At 40.5% G+C, this 15507-nt stretch overlaps 1 protein-coding gene across 1 annotated transcript; it reads left to right on the top strand.

The window, feature by feature from the left end:
- Nucleotides 1-899: 899 nt before the first annotated feature.
- On the top strand, nucleotides 900-15287 carry TCTN1 (tectonic family member 1; the record flags this gene model as incomplete). The annotated part of the gene is made up of 14 exons (XM_082007726.1): nucleotides 900-1080; nucleotides 2814-2934; nucleotides 5012-5142; nucleotides 5949-6115; nucleotides 6495-6582; nucleotides 7489-7598; nucleotides 10572-10592; nucleotides 11019-11144; nucleotides 12168-12293; nucleotides 12654-12779; nucleotides 13087-13211; nucleotides 13492-13648; nucleotides 14678-14803; nucleotides 15144-15287. 14 exons carry the CDS (start codon nucleotides 900-902, stop codon nucleotides 15285-15287), a joined length of 1749 nt encoding a protein of 582 aa, XP_081863852.1.
- Nucleotides 15288-15507: the final 220 nt, after the last annotated feature.

Here is a 15507-nt window from a genome sequence, read left to right as displayed (position 1 = left end):
AAAGTTGCTTTTGATCAGATAATGCAGGAGACAAACTTCAGCAAGTTTTATTTTAAAGAGTCATCTCTCAGAACTCATGCCTGGATGTTAACATTACTAAGATAACTTTAAGGATCCTTGATCAGTTAGTCACCCTCTAGTTCAGTTTTTTCAAATTAGTATAAAAATACCTGCATATATCACAGGATTACTAACAAGATTAATAAATGAATATGGAGACTGAGTGTTAAGAATCCATGGTATTTTCAAAAGGAGTAAGAAATTGGTAAGACTTTAACAATTAGCCTAAGAAAAGCAGATTACTAAAAACAAAGCTGCAAAAATATGATAAACAGAGGATTTTATAGCTCACAAGCAGCCATGCCTTTTTTTTTTTTGGTATGGCCTTCCAATAGCATTATTGTTCAAACCACGTACATGGCTTACGCTTAGGTCGCTACACCTTAAACCTTTTCCAGCTGCACTTGGCTTGGTACTGCAGGACCAGTGACACCCGGATTACCACCACACTGGGCTGTTTCTGAAGGGGCTGGGTGGTGTGAGCAGACACCTGAGACCACCACAGTAGGGGCAGTTAGGCAAGTGAGGCAGCCTCACAGGAGGCCACGTCTAGCCAAAGGCCCAGCATGCTGCCTCGCAGCAAGCCTCCCTGCGCTGAGGAAGGCAGAGGGAGGCGGGAGATGGCGACCAGCCACAGCACTGCCTCGCCAAGGCCCACCCTCTCCTCACCGCCCACCATGGTACCCGAGGTGCCCGACCCCCTTCCCATCCTGCCCCGCGGCCGCAGACACCCTGTTTCCCGTGATGCTCCGGGGAAGGGCGGAACACGCCCTTCCCGTGATGCTCCGCGCTTCCTAGTAACCGCGCCGTTGCTAGGGGCGGTGCGGTGAGTGGTCGCCATGGCGGCGGTGCTGAGGCTCGGGGCCTTACTCCTCCTCTTGCCGCTGCTTCGGGCAGCAGAGCCGAGCGTGGAGCCCGCCCCCGAGCCCGGGGCCAGCGCGGCGGGCCCCGCGGCGCCACCAGAGATCCGCGCTGCCGCCCGGGCTCGGACCCGCAGTGGGCCGGCCCCGGTCACGGACGGTGGGTGCCCGCTGGGGCGGGGTCTGCGGGGCATCGGCGGCTCTTCCCGGGCTAAGGGAAGCCCCACCCATGGCCTCTCTCGGGCTTCCTGTCGTCGCTGGGTCCTTGGCCCCCCGTCGGCCCCTATTGCAGCCACCCGGGGCTGGGATAAGCCTGCGCGGCAGGTGCTCTGCTTCTCGCTGGGGCTCCCGGGCATTTACTGGGGCTGTGCTGCAGCGCTGCTCTGAACACCCCTCTAGCAGCACCCCACTCCAGCCAAGGCTCGGAGCCTCTTCAGAAAGGCAGGCTCAGCCAGCTTCTACACAGCCTTTGGGTACTGGGTAAGCTGATCCTAGCATGCACAGTCCCATGAGTTGGCGTTGACAGAGGGCAAGCTCTCCTGCCCATTCAGCACCCTGCCCTGAGTCCACAGGGCAGAGCCTGGCCCCGCAGAGGAGACCCAGAGCCCCCATGTACGTGCTTAGAGATCTCCACTTGCACAACGAGCTGGGGTGTGCACAGGATTTGCCCAAGACTCCTAATTCAGCCCCAGCTCTGTGGATATATAGTGGTGCTATAGCAATATAGATCACAATTTTTTGTTACTGTGCTGCCAGAGGGTGTTTCCCACTGTCTTCTAATCGGCAAATGTACTTTTATTTAACTTTTGATTTCCCAGTGTTGTTGCTATCGGTTCAGCTTCCCTATGTTACTTGCCAAATCAAACATGTTGTCCAAGTGTGTGCCTCCTTAGGGAAAAGAGACTTAAATCCCTGATCTCAGAGACATAGCTACGCAATCTAATCATCCATGTTTAAACTTCTCTTGTTTACAAGGTGAGCTAAGGATTCCAGTGCTAAACTCAGCTGACAGAACAGTCAGAACTTCAGAGATTCCAGGAAATAGCTGGATGCTGTTCAGATGGTCAGAGAGCATCCAGGAGGCCGTAGAGAAATGGGCAACAGTCAAGTTGAAGTAAAAGAAGCAATAGTTATGAAAATGAGTCTTCTTGCCTATGGAGCGCTGGTCTCAATTTCATTCTGTGCGATTCTTGCGTCTAGGTTTATTATAGAACAGCAACTCTCAAAAACAGTTCAGCAAAGTATTATCTGTTCTTTGAATTTATAAACTTAACCTGAGAATGTTTTAAGAAGTTGCCAAATATATTTTATCAATTTTATCAATTCTTTACAGCATTGCTAGCAATTACTTTCTGTATTATTACAGTATTTCACAGTATCTAAAGACAGAGAGAAAAAACAATTCCAAAGTAGTCAACTATGGTTGTGTTGGCACATCAGGAAAATCTAACTGGACCCTGGGACATGCTCAATAGTTGTAAACATCTTGCTGCTCTACCAAAATGTTCCTCCCCCCCGCCCCAATAAGCTGAAACAAGCAGACAGGCATACCTTGTTTGTATCTTCCCCCCCCCCCCCCCCGCCCCATTCAGGGCTGAGTATATTTTCATACCTTCAAAATTCCTATTAAATCAAGTTGCTTTTTTGATTTCACAAGGAACACACTATCAGATTTTAGTATGCCCTTGGTTTTATTATTGTGTTCCAAATAGATTTGCTAAGTAGGATAAAAGTTGGCTTTTAAAAATGACTTTAAAAAAAAAAAAAGGTGAATTTGATTATAGACTTTTGACCATTGTCAAAAATGAGGCGAGGTGAAAAATGAAAGTGTTAAGGAACATGCTGTAATGTGTAAAGTTCCAATTCTAATTCTAATTTAAATCTCTCCTCCAGTTGCCAAGCTGTGTGTTTGTGATCTCCTGGTGGCACAGTGTGATGTAAATTGCTGCTGTGACCCTGATTGCAGTGCAGCAGATTTCAGTCTTTTTACTACATGTTCAGTTCCTATTGTCACGTAAGTGGATAAACAACTATATGAAATACAAAATCTTGTTTCATTTGCTTCATGAGTTTGTAAGGGCTTTATCTTCTCCTTTTACCAATTCCTAGCCCCCCTCCTGCCTGCCATCCTAACTCCTACCTACCCTTTCACCAGTCCAACCTGCACTAGGCCTGTAAACTTTTGGCCCCAGCCAGGTCAAACAGCAAATCTGCCTCCCACCCCAGTTTCTCATTCACTTACTCCCTCTTTTCTAAACTCGTGCTCCTTGCTTTTCTCCTCTCTCACTGTGCTACTGTCTACGGGCACTTAGGTGGCAATGCCTTCTGTTGGGGGAAGCATAATGCATCTTTAGACTTTCATCAATACAATGCAGTGGCTGGAAAGCTGATACCATGGGACCATCTGGCCACCTCCGTAGGTCATCAGCAATTTATCAGTAACCACTTTCATTACCATTTATGATATCATCTAGAAACTTGATCAATTCAGGGCTTAATGAAGTAGCATGAGCATCGTTCAGATCCTAGCTTTACAAGTCAATGTCCCAACCTGCTGCCTCACTACTGGTCTGTCACTTTACAAACAGTAAATTGTAACCTTATAGCAATAAAGTAATGCCCATAGCTATTTCTTTGCTATTTACACTTTATCTGAAAACACCTTCACCCAATTTCATCTTCTCAAAAAGGAGTTACAAAGGCTCACTTTGAAATTGTAATGTAAAAAATCTCTTGGTGACTTCTCAGAACACTAAGTACAGCTCTTCAACCCACCTTCTGCATAAATTATTCTAATCTGAACACTGGGGTTTATTCTTGGTGCTTTGAAATTTGAATTAGCAGTCATCCCAGACTGCCTTTTCTTATTGTTCTTGCATACAATGACTACTGCTACCCATTTATAGGTATTTATAGATATCAGAAAGGTCTAATCAATGCTTTCCTGAGCGACAGTTTAATTGTCCCAGGTGACTAGTCTGTCTGTCAACTAGAAATGCATAAAATGAAGTTGTGTTTCTTTCCCCAAATTCTTTTGTGCAAAATGTTAATTTTGCATGAAAATCCATGGGGTTTCCAATGCCTACGAATATTGTGAATCTCATTATTTACACATTGAGATTTATATACATTTGCATAATTGTATTAGATACTGAAAGGGCTTGACTGATCACAAGTGAGAGGCTATGTGGTTTCTGAAACAGAGGGAAAAGGCTGTTTGATTTATGATGTGATCCTACTAACAAATGGTTCACTTCGTGGCAAGGTTTAACTCCATGCTTAAAAAGTCATTTCACTTCTTCAGTATCTGTCCTTGACTGCTTTAACTCTGCCTAAGTGCTAGTTTCCCAAGGATCATCATCTTGTATTTCTAGCATGTAGGACACACCAGTACTCTTCATGGTATGAACTGGCACATTCACTGTGCAGCCTACTGCAGTTCTGGGCTGTTGTTGATGAACCTGTGGCACATCTACAAATACTTTTCCTAAGTTGGATGGGTTGTGTCACCTCCCTCTTTCTCACTCCGCCATTTCTTTCACGTGCATCTCAAATAGGACTTTTTCCTGCTCCCCTCCCCCAAGTGAGTATTATTCCAATATTCATAAAACTGACCTTTTTTTCTGGTCTACATGCCATCACGTTACCCTAAAGGTCATACTTCCCACTTGTGTTGTATAAATAAAAGTGCTTCTGAGCTGTGTATAGCCTGTGGTGCACCCTGCATTTGTGGTCTCTCACACCGTCTGGATCCCATCCAACTTGTTATTTTAGCTCAAATATTATACTGTCAGGCTCTTCCCTTCCCCCTGGTCTGTTTCTTACCTTTCTTCGTGTTGCTGCTCAGTTTCCTCTGCTAGGTAAAACATGTTGAAGAATTCTTTTATTTGTTGCTAAGCATGAAACAATATAAACCTTCTAAGGAGGCAAAATTGCTATACAAATGGTGTTAAAAAGAGTCACAAATGGTGTTAAAAAGAGTAATTTCTCTAGTGCTTTTTCTGATGCTGCCTCAATACACGAAAAGAACTTTAAAATATGGTCAATACTAACTTCTAGTGGATTATTGATGTTATTATTATTGTTTGCAGAGGTGACAGCCGTCTTTGTAGTCAGAAAGCTGCTATATATTCACTTGATGTTAAAGCAAATCCACCAGAAAGGATATTTAAATTAATTGACCAAGTCAATCCCAGTGTTTTCTGCATTCATGCTACAAACTGTAAGTAGAGTTGTTGCCGATATTAGGCATTGTGCTGTTATTTTTATAAGCTCTTTAGGTACCAGAAACAGACTAAAATTAAAAGTAACTAAATCTGTCAGAAAACTGGTTATTCTGTATGCTCCCAGTCCTTATGTTGTAATCCTTTCACTTGTGAAACTATGGAGTTAAAACATCTCATACTCTAAGTCTTATTCTTCTCTGATGAAAAAAAAAAAGAGCTTTTTGTTTTTTTTTTTAATAAATAATTTAGCATCCACAATAAATCACATTAAAGTTGTCTCATGGGAAACTGACTCCTTCCCAATCTGTTACTGTAACTATGTAATAGACACCATGGATACAAATCCTTTACGATCGGCTTTGAAGTAACTTGAAGGGAAGTAAGAAGTGATCAGTGCTGTCTTCTCTTAATTTAACTAAGACAGTGCAGTAGTCATCTGAATACTTAGCATGGAAACAGTAGACACTAATTGGCATGTCTTTGTTTTGGAACGTCTGATGCTGTTAGAAACCATGATTTTGAAAGAAAGGAACTTACCTCTTTCCTTAAGTTTAAGTTTGTGCTTTCATGGATCTGGGTGAAATGATGAGTTAAGATACATTAATTAAGATACATTAATTAAGATTTTCTTAAAGAAAAGAGAAAGCTTTTCTTAAAAAAAAAAAAAAGCTGCATTAGTATTTTTCTTTTACTGAGTTTTAGCAACTCCAGAAGGAAAAAATGTTAAAAAAAAGTAAAAAATATTATCCTTTATGTATCTTTTATCCTAAAAGTTATCTTATTTTTTAAAATGTTTTGACAGATAAACAAGCACTCTCCTTCAGTTCCCCTGAAATGCCTACTTCTGAGAATTTTGATCAATTGCTTAGACGGTTTGGAAGTGCTGCTTTCAGTGCTGAGCCTGACAGCTGGAATATGAACACAGACACTCAAAATCCTTCTGATGCAAATGAAACTTATAGATACAAGGTAAATAATTATATGATTCAGTTAGTATTAGATTGTTCTACAAAAGAACAAGTAAACATTGTTCGCATCTGCTTTTAAAAAATTGCAGTTCTTCTAGAAAAGAAACTTTCATTTGGTCTTTAAATAAAGAAATGTAAAAATAAGAAGTGTAGCATTTTGTGTTTCCTTATTAAAAAGTGAACTACATTTTTGTTAAGATCTGTGAAAAATATGTAGCTGTTTCGCTATTGTAAACATAAAGCTGTTAGAATTGATGCATAAAGTAGTATACAGCATTGATAGAGATAGTGGGAATAAGTACTTCTATTACTAAATGCTCTAAAACTTTCTGTGGACTGAAACACACCTATATACTTGAATATATTGTTTTATTTGGCAGTATGGTGTTCCTATACAGACAGTGGATGCATTCCTAAGACTGCCTAGTCCTGTTGTCTCCTCTTGGTGCTCTGATGCGAATCCTGCAGGTTGGAAAATGCATTTGAATTCCAGTTTATTTGCTTTAGAGTATTCTTCTCTGACTTGAGCTTAATCAGTCAGTACATTGGCACACACACACAAATGTAAATACAGATAAAGATGCATGAACAAATATTTTTCAAATAGCTTCTGTTTCTCTGGGGGTTTTTTAGACATAGATTGGATGTTGTGTTGCATCTATGTTAAACATTCAAAGTTAGATATGTTAAGTCCTTGAGAGTCTTGTTAGTGGGGTGTTTATCCAACAACAAAACAGCCTATTTGGCATAATTGGTTTAACAAAATAGTACAAGGGTGACACCATGAGGGAAGAGGGTATTACACAAAGCAAGACCTAACTGGGCAACCTTTGTAAGATGTCCCTTTGGCACAATGAGGTTCCTTTCACAGCCTGAACACAAGTCAAGTCAGACTTGCAAGCTTGAGTTCTCCATTTTAACCTCTCACCCAGTTTCCTGAAAATCTGCAGGGGCGGGGCAGGGGGAGGGGAAAAAGAGAGAAGCCACAACCAAAACCACCCCCCCGCATTTTCCAAAACCCACTGTTATTAAATACGGCATAATAACAATCATGATGATGACCATAGGAAAACTGAAGTCTCTTGTGAAAGAAAAAAAAAAAATCTTATGACATCTCAAAAATGAAGTCATAAATCTTCTCCTAGCTTTTATTAAGCTTCCATTGTTAAAAGGTAATATTTTGTCTCATAGCATTTCTGGATAATCTAAGAAAGTATCATTCTTTATAGTTCATATAAAACCTTATCTGCAATAGGAATTACATTCACCTTCACTTTTGCTTATCCTTGAGGTTCTTATACTGTTTTATATTTCTGTTTTTCATAATTACTCTTTAATATCCTTGAGTAATACTTTGTGACATTTTTTCCCCAGGTTTTTTAGTAAACCAGGCTACAAAATGCACTAGATTAGTAAGTGTGGAAAAATGTGGCAACATTCCAGCAGTTAGTATGCTGTTCTATATCAACTCCAACATTTTAGCAGTAAGTATGATTTAAAACATTCATATAGCTGACCATTGATATTACATATCTTTTTGCATCTCCAGAATTAAGTAACTTCTATTTACTAAAGGATATGGTGTTTTATTTGGATTTTTAAATTGTGGGTTGGGGAAAAATATCTCCCTATGCAACAGACTTTTATACAGAAAGTCTTTGGAAATGTTTTTTACTTCAAGCTTCAGTAACAGAAGCATTTACTGTCCTCTGCTTAGCCAATAAAAATAATGTTCTTGAAGAGACAAGCTTGTGTCACTGAGCTAATGCTTACTGCAATGGCAGCAGTTTTATGCTTTTATGCATGTGCGAGCTTATTCCAAGAAGCCTATTACCAGAGTGCATAATTTTAAGAGGTCTGAGTTTTAAAGACTTGGTAAACCTTTGTACGTAAAGAAGAACCTGTAAGGTTTAATCCTTTACATATATACTTTTCTTACAAGACTCAGTTATTAATAGTGAGGTATCTCACACATGTGTGAAGCCTTCCTTATGCTCCTCAAAGAACATGATCTTTTACCCTGCTGAGAGCACATTTGTTTGTATCCAACCTACTACCAAACCCAATCTGTGGTTATTTTTCAGAGCTAAGCTTACTTCTTCATTCCTCTTTGCGGTGGAGGATGATGTCTTGAGTATAAATAAGTGCTCTTTAGAGATATTCAAGACGACAAAGAAATCATCCATGCAAAATTGAAACTGAAATACATGATACCTTAACCTGATAGCTCCTTCCAAAAGCTGAAGGTCACCAAGAAACAGCATACTCTCCATCATTAAAATGTTTTAAATTCATATATATATTTAAATTAATTTAATTAATACTCCATAGTGAGTCACTGCTTAAAGACCCCTTCCAGCCTCACAGATTACAAAGCTGTCAACAATAAAGGAAAGCACGCTAAGTAGTTCACACTCGCACAGGTGGAATCATTCCCCTGATCTTTGAGGACCTCATCGAAATCAGCAAAGGCTTGTTCACAAATGTTAGTTGTGGAAGAGGTGGAAAAAACTCTGCCTCAGAAGGGCTTTGAGTGTTTCCACGTGCACCCAAAATCAGAGTTCTTGCTGGCTGCAGAACCAGAAAATAAAAAGCATGTGTCACAGGCTCCAAGCAGATGAATGTTTTTGAATTATTAATTCCCTTTCCTCACTAGAACAGTAGATAACATGTTACCCACGTGCTGTTTGCCAGTTACAATGCCCCAGGTTAGGAGAGGTCAGACTTGTGTCCAAAGTACATTGGAGATTCAGGAAGGATCAGATGCAAGAACCGGAGAAGCCTGGATAGATACTGGAGGTGATCTGTAGGAAAATCCCCTTCCCAAAAGGAGCTGAAGACAGGATGTGACAATAGAGAAGTGACTTGGCATTGTGGACAGGGTGGTCACAGGGCAAAGCAGGGAGCCTTTCCAGTGCCAGCAGATGGAGCTGCCGGCAAAAGAAATGGCAAAACACATCAACCCAGGGAGGCTTGCTGGGAGCCCGGGTGAGAGGACTGGTACAGCAGTTCCTTCAGAAAATGCCATCGTTATGAGCCCATACTCACTGCCAGGCTGGGCAGCTTGAGTGATAGGAAGGTCTGCAGTTGTTGCAGTTCATCTCTGCTGCCTACCCTGGCCTGTCCAGCAGACCCAGGGCGCATTGGGGTACTTGGAACCCTCAACCAGGATAGATACTCGTAATGTTGTGATGCCTCATACTACGGTTAGTGTGTACTGTGCAGCTGCCAAAGCAACGTGCTGCTGCCTGCCCAGGGCTGGTGGGAAGATGAGTCAGTGGGAGGCAGGAGTGAGGCTGGCGTCCTATCTGCCAGTGACCTACAGAAACATAATCCATCACCCCAGTCACAGATAAATAGAATTTTAGGAGCTGTGATCATTCCCTCTACCCTAGTTGGAAAGAGCATGCTTCCCTAAAGGACAAGTCTAATCTTTACAAGCACTTTTATTCACACAGCTGATTCTGATGGTTAAGCTGTACCTCAAGATCTTGATATAAATATGTGACAGTGTGTGACAGACTTTACCTGCATCACCTTCAGGTCTCCAGCTCATAAGAATGTGTTCTCTACCATGACGTTAAATGAGCAGACTGATCTCTGTATCCTGTCATAATTCTGCAGAACTTGCTTCATGGTCAGAGTCCAGTTTTTGGTCCCTTCCCAAAGATGTGAAGCAAACACTCATTGGGAAGGCACAAAAATAAAAAATTTGACAAAATGGTGCTCTGTGGGAGTATTTTGCAGGCCTGATTGATGACCTTGGTCTGACATTTCTGCCTTTCCATAAAAATTCAGTGGAAATTTATAACAAGAGGGATACTTGTTTCTCATTTCTTTGTTTAGAGACTGTGAAACTATGGACTCATTACTGTCAGAATGGGTCAAAAGCTCTTCATTTCTTTGGGTATGAACAGCCTGGCAGACTTCCTAAACTGGCAGTGTATGATAGTTACAAGTGGTTTTGCAATAGGAACAGGGTTCTCTGACGCCCTCAATAGATCAAACGATATGATGCACAGTAACAGTCATGACAAACTGAGATGCCTGTCTCGGGTGATGTTTCTGATGCAAGTAAACTTTTGCAGTGTTTCTGGGTGCTCAGTTGCAAATAGAGTGTCCAAGGGAAAATGCACTGTGTATTTATTGGGAATGCAGTCAATGCTAGGCCTGATGGAAAACTGATGGAAGTCACTAAGAAATTTTCCAGTTACTGTCAAGGGAAGAAGAGGCTTGGACTATAAGATTTTGCCTACTAGCCACAAAGAACAGCAGTTATTTTCACACTGCCTGGATACTGTAGTGTATATCCAATCACTTCCACGATGTAAAAGTTACTGTAATGATAGAGAGTTAAATAAGCAAAGCAGTTAAGCCTTAAACGCTTTACTTAACTGCTACTTGTAATAGGTCATACCTTTGCTATTGTTTCAATTTGTTCTTTTATTCTCCTCTAGGTGCCCAAATCAAGTCAGATGGTAAGTATCCTTCTTAGTTGGAACAGCTAGGGGCAAAATTCTTACTCAATTACAGTCAGTGAGAGTTTTTCACTGACTTCATCAGAACAGGGACCTTATCCTTAATCTTTAAATTAAAAAATTTCTATCATTTGCTATCAGTAATGATGCTTAGCAACTTCAAGATAATATGCTACCTGCAAACATTTAAGCCTGATGCATTCCCCTCCTATAAAACTCTCTTGTTTTAAGTGACTCTCTCTAGTTACTTGAAAATAGAACCTTTTGTTGAACTTCAATAATACATGTAATATAGCAGTTGTTCAGAGGATTATTGACTGCTGTCTCTGTGGAACAGAACCCGGCAGGGTCGCAAATATAGTAATACAGGATAAACAAAAAATAATTATACACAGTATTCAGAAATTTCATGAATTTGTTTTTCAGGTTAATATTACTGTCCAGTCCATAGTTGTCCAGTCTCTGAATGGAATGCGGACTTTACTTAATGGTAACGATGTCCTCAGGCTTCCTATGATTTTGGGTGGACTGTGCATAAATATAGTTCTTGGGGTAGGTATGACAGTTGTTTTCCTCCTCATGTTTGATGGGAAGCATGTATGCATCAAGTAATTTCTGATTCACAAATTACAAAGATGTGAGAAAGGCCTTGCACAGTTTCCATATATTGTGACATCCCCAAAGCAAATGTGACAGGAGAAAACACTGACTTTGGGATAAAAAGAGAGTCTTTTGCAACAAAATAATTATATGCAACATAACATGGAGACAGGATGAAATCCTTTTCTATTATTACTGTGTGTCTACGACATAACAGACAATAACACGAGTTTAAAATCTACGTTATGCTTGGGTGAAGATGACTTCAGGCACAGTGGTGGCAGAGACAGAGGAATACACAGTGCAAATCATCTCATCTTTTAATCTCAAATAGATGAACATTGGGCTTATGCTTAGAAGAAGTTTATCAAGAAGTCAATTTTTAAGAGGCTCCAACCCTAGATCCGTTTCCAACCGTTGCTAATCAGTGGCTCGATTTGGTAACAGTCATGTCCTTTATATGTAAATCTGCTGACACACAGCTATTTTGTGAATGTCATGGTTTTGTCTGTCAGATCAGACCACAGCTTTTTTCTTGCTCTTCTCGCAACTCTCTCCCTTTGTAGACAGGAAATGAGTGACAAACTAGAATAAATAGGCAGTATTTCCAACACATGTGTCTTAATTTGTAGGAGAAAGCTAGATCAGCATCTGGAGGGGAAGTATCTAATCAGTCCCTAAGTATCAGTGCTTATAAAAGCACATGCTACCTTGGATATAGAGGCAGGTCTTTGTGTTTTAACGGGCAGTCATTGTAAAATGACTAGCCACCAACTGAGCAGCACTTCAGTTCCTCCTGTTTTCTGGGCCCATCCTTACTACAACTGAGGATATAGCATCTCTCTACCATGTAGCTGAATGTTTCTTAAGCAAGGAAGAAAGAAAACAATACTTACATAGTTTTAAATTCCTTTTTTCTAGTTTCATACTCTTAAGTATTTGTTCTAATTAATATCTAAAATGTTTAATTTTCAGGTGAGTTATCACATTACTTACACAGATGCAGGAGAAATAATAGAAGCAGCTGCTTCTTTTGTCTTGGGGGCAATTAACAAAGAAGCACTTTCAATACAGCAGAGCTTTGAAATCAGCTTTACTCAGGTAACTGCTAGAGATGTTACGGATGACTTGTTGAAAGACATTTAATTACAAAACTTATAAATGTGAATCAGAAAAATTGTTAGCAGCAAGGTAAAATGTAACTTGCCCTGGATACACAAATGAGGCAGCATTTCAGAACTGGGCAATAAAGCTCTCCAAAGTACGCTTTTCACATTTAGAAGAGTCATCTTGTGACTCTGTACAACTGTATCCAGTGAGAGCAAAGCCTGGCCCAGTGTTGAGAACTGTTACAACCTTACAGAGCAGTCTTACTACTATCATTGACTAAGTGAACTATTTCTGTGTTTTCCAACCATTTCAGTAGAGGATAAGACCTAATACTGTACATTTGCATTGCAGGTAAATACAAAGCCAGTTCCTCTCAGTGGTAATCCTGGTTATGTTGTTGGACTGCCTGTAAGAGCGGGCTTCCGGACACAAGGATATCCTTTCCCTGTTGAAATTTTGTTTGCAGCAGTTGTTCTGGTCCATCTTCACAAACACAAATATGTATAAAATGTATCTGTTCTTTAATAAAAGTGTGCTTTTTTTGGCTATGTTTTAGAAGTAGCAAATGACTCAGTCCTGACTGCAATCTCCTGGGACTTTTTAGTGAGGTAGATTTAGACCTTCATTGTACACTCTAGTGCTTCCTCACATTGTAAGAGGAGTCTTGAGCTATTATAGCATTTTCAGATATATTTTAATAATGTTATTAAGGATTCTTTCTTCATGATATACATCAAAGTATTGAATTTCCCTTTAACTGTGTGTTACATCTGGCATCATTCAGAATTCTAACAAATACGGTCAATTTACCATTTTGCAAAGTACATCCAGCAAGGACTGTCTGGCAGCACAGGGAGCCAGAACCCCGATATTATTTGGTTATAACATGATGTCAGGCTGTAATTTACGGTAAGAAGACTTTTTTTAATTTTTTTTTTTTTATTTAGTGCTTTTAACCCTCTGACAACCCTTTCCATTAGGATCTGTTCAGGTCCTGGGACATTTATACTGCTGTAGGAGTATTTAATTATAAAAAATGTCATTTAATTAACAATGGTCTTTCTTTTGAAAAGATAGTGTACATTAGCAACTGTAGCCAGAATGCTTGAACGGTGCATGAGAGCAAGGAGAAATTATTACTGGGCCAAACCAATGATTTTGCTCTAACTTTTTTTTTCTCTCCTGGAAGAATTACTGCATCTATGAGATGCCAGCCTTTGACTCAGACCCTCCTAGATTTACTGAAGGGACAAAGCTTTCCTGAATATGTGGCCTCATTCGGAAATTCTCAAGCCCAGGATGTGCTCGACTGGGTGCTGATAACTTACCTCCACACCTCAGAACAGGTGAAAGTTACACCTCCCCCCTTCACTCTTACAGTCCTCTCTCCCAAGATCTGTACCTGTACTGCAGCATCAGCTTAGGTTTCTCAGACCTATGGGGAAAAAAAAATGCGGAAACAAACTGGAGGAAAGTCCTCCTGGAATATTCACAGATGAGGAGTTTTACCCTTGCTGTAGAAGACAGGGTTTACTTTTAATCAAGCTGGTATCCAGGAACCTCAGTTATGGATCAGGACAACATGTTGGGGTACAAAATGAGTTCTAGCCACAGTTTAGAGTCTTGTTCTTCAGCTAGGATGAAGCACAAGAGATAAGGTTGAAAGAGTGAAGTAACAGAATCAGTTTCTCCTTGGTGCTCTTATGCCAGGTTAAAGTAAGATAGCAAGAATCCTTTAAAGCACAGAAGCAGTATACTTGAGTGACCCAAACACTACATTTATTCTTACCATCTTCTGTACTAGCTCTTTTCCTCCTGATGCAGTGCAGTCAATGTTAGTGGTGGTAGGCAGTGCTGCTTGGCATGTGCTGAATGACAGCATCCCCTCAGTGACAGCTTGCATATAGGTTTCTTGTATGCTTTTGCAACTAAACAGTGAATGATTTCTGTAACCAGAAACTTGACAGTACAAGAGGAAAAACCTAAAAATATTTAAGATTGTAGGTTTCAAAATCCTTAACTCTGCCAGGGCAGAATTTTCTACTGTCCCAGCAGTATCACTGAAATAAGTCTTCCTACTAAAAAGAGCCAGCTCAGCAGTATCACTAAGAGCCAAAGTCCTGCCCTGCTCGGGTAGAACACTCCTGCCTGAAGCGCAGTTACAGAGTCGGTTTGTCACCTATGGAGAAACTGCAGGGACACCCCTGAGCCAAGGCTGCACAAGCAGCAGTCCAGGGCACAGGCATGGCCTAGTTGCTCTGGTAACCTCCCGGAGCAAGCTTTCTGGGGGCATTCTGCCAGTTTAATAAGATGAATAATTAATGTGGTTGCTTCTGTACAAGTCAGACAATGAGAGAATTTATAATACTTTTCAGAGCTCGTGCCAAATACCAGTATCACTTGAAATAGAAGTGAAGTGGACTAAATATGGATCCCTAGTCAATCCGCAAGCCAGAATAGTGAACGTTACAGCAACGATCTCTACCTCCACATTTAAGCAGGTATGTAATTAAATTATAGGACTTAGGATAAAAAGAATAGCTTGATTTGCTTAGGTATCAGCTGTGTGACAGTGACCCAGTTAATCTCTTTATCTAAAGGTAGCACTTCATCTTAGAATGTATTACACCCAACAGCTTCTGTTCCAACTCAAACACAACTGTGGGCTGCTTGCCAAAACACACTGCAGTAAAAATCTATACATCATTCATGAAAAGAAACATGGAACTGTTTATGAAAAAAGCTTTTTATGAATAGCAGCTGAATATATAACCAAGTCCAAACAAAGCAGTTGTACAAAGAGAATTCTGAAGCTAATGACCATTTATCTTTTCATTGCAGCTTCCCTGGGGAAGGGAAAGGACTATTCCTATAACAAGTTCTGTTTTTTTCACTGATATTTCTTCACCTGCAGAGCCAGGCTATAAAGCTCGGCCCACCATTAATGCCAAGTTACCCTTTGATTTTTTCTTTCCATTTGTCTAAGGTAAGTATGCATCAAAAAAACCAAAAAAGCCACCATATTTCTGCTTTTTCTCATTTTTAGTCCATTTCCTAAAGAAGCGAGGTTTATCCAGTCACTGTGATGGGCCATCAATTTCTTCTAAATTGTAGACACACTGGGTTAAAATTGGCCAAGAGAGAAAGGAGGAGCCTTGTGAGGGTTCTCGGAAGCTTTAGGGCAGAAAAAAACCCCACATTAAGT

The sequence above is a fragment of the Phaethon aethereus genome (genome assembly GCF_964289735.1).
Source record: "Phaethon aethereus genome assembly, chromosome: 17".
In the NCBI taxonomy this organism is placed as follows: domain Eukaryota; kingdom Metazoa; phylum Chordata; class Aves; order Phaethontiformes; family Phaethontidae; genus Phaethon; species Phaethon aethereus.
The sequence above is the reverse complement of the archived record's forward strand: the minus strand, read 5'-3'. Positions and strand labels throughout refer to the sequence as shown.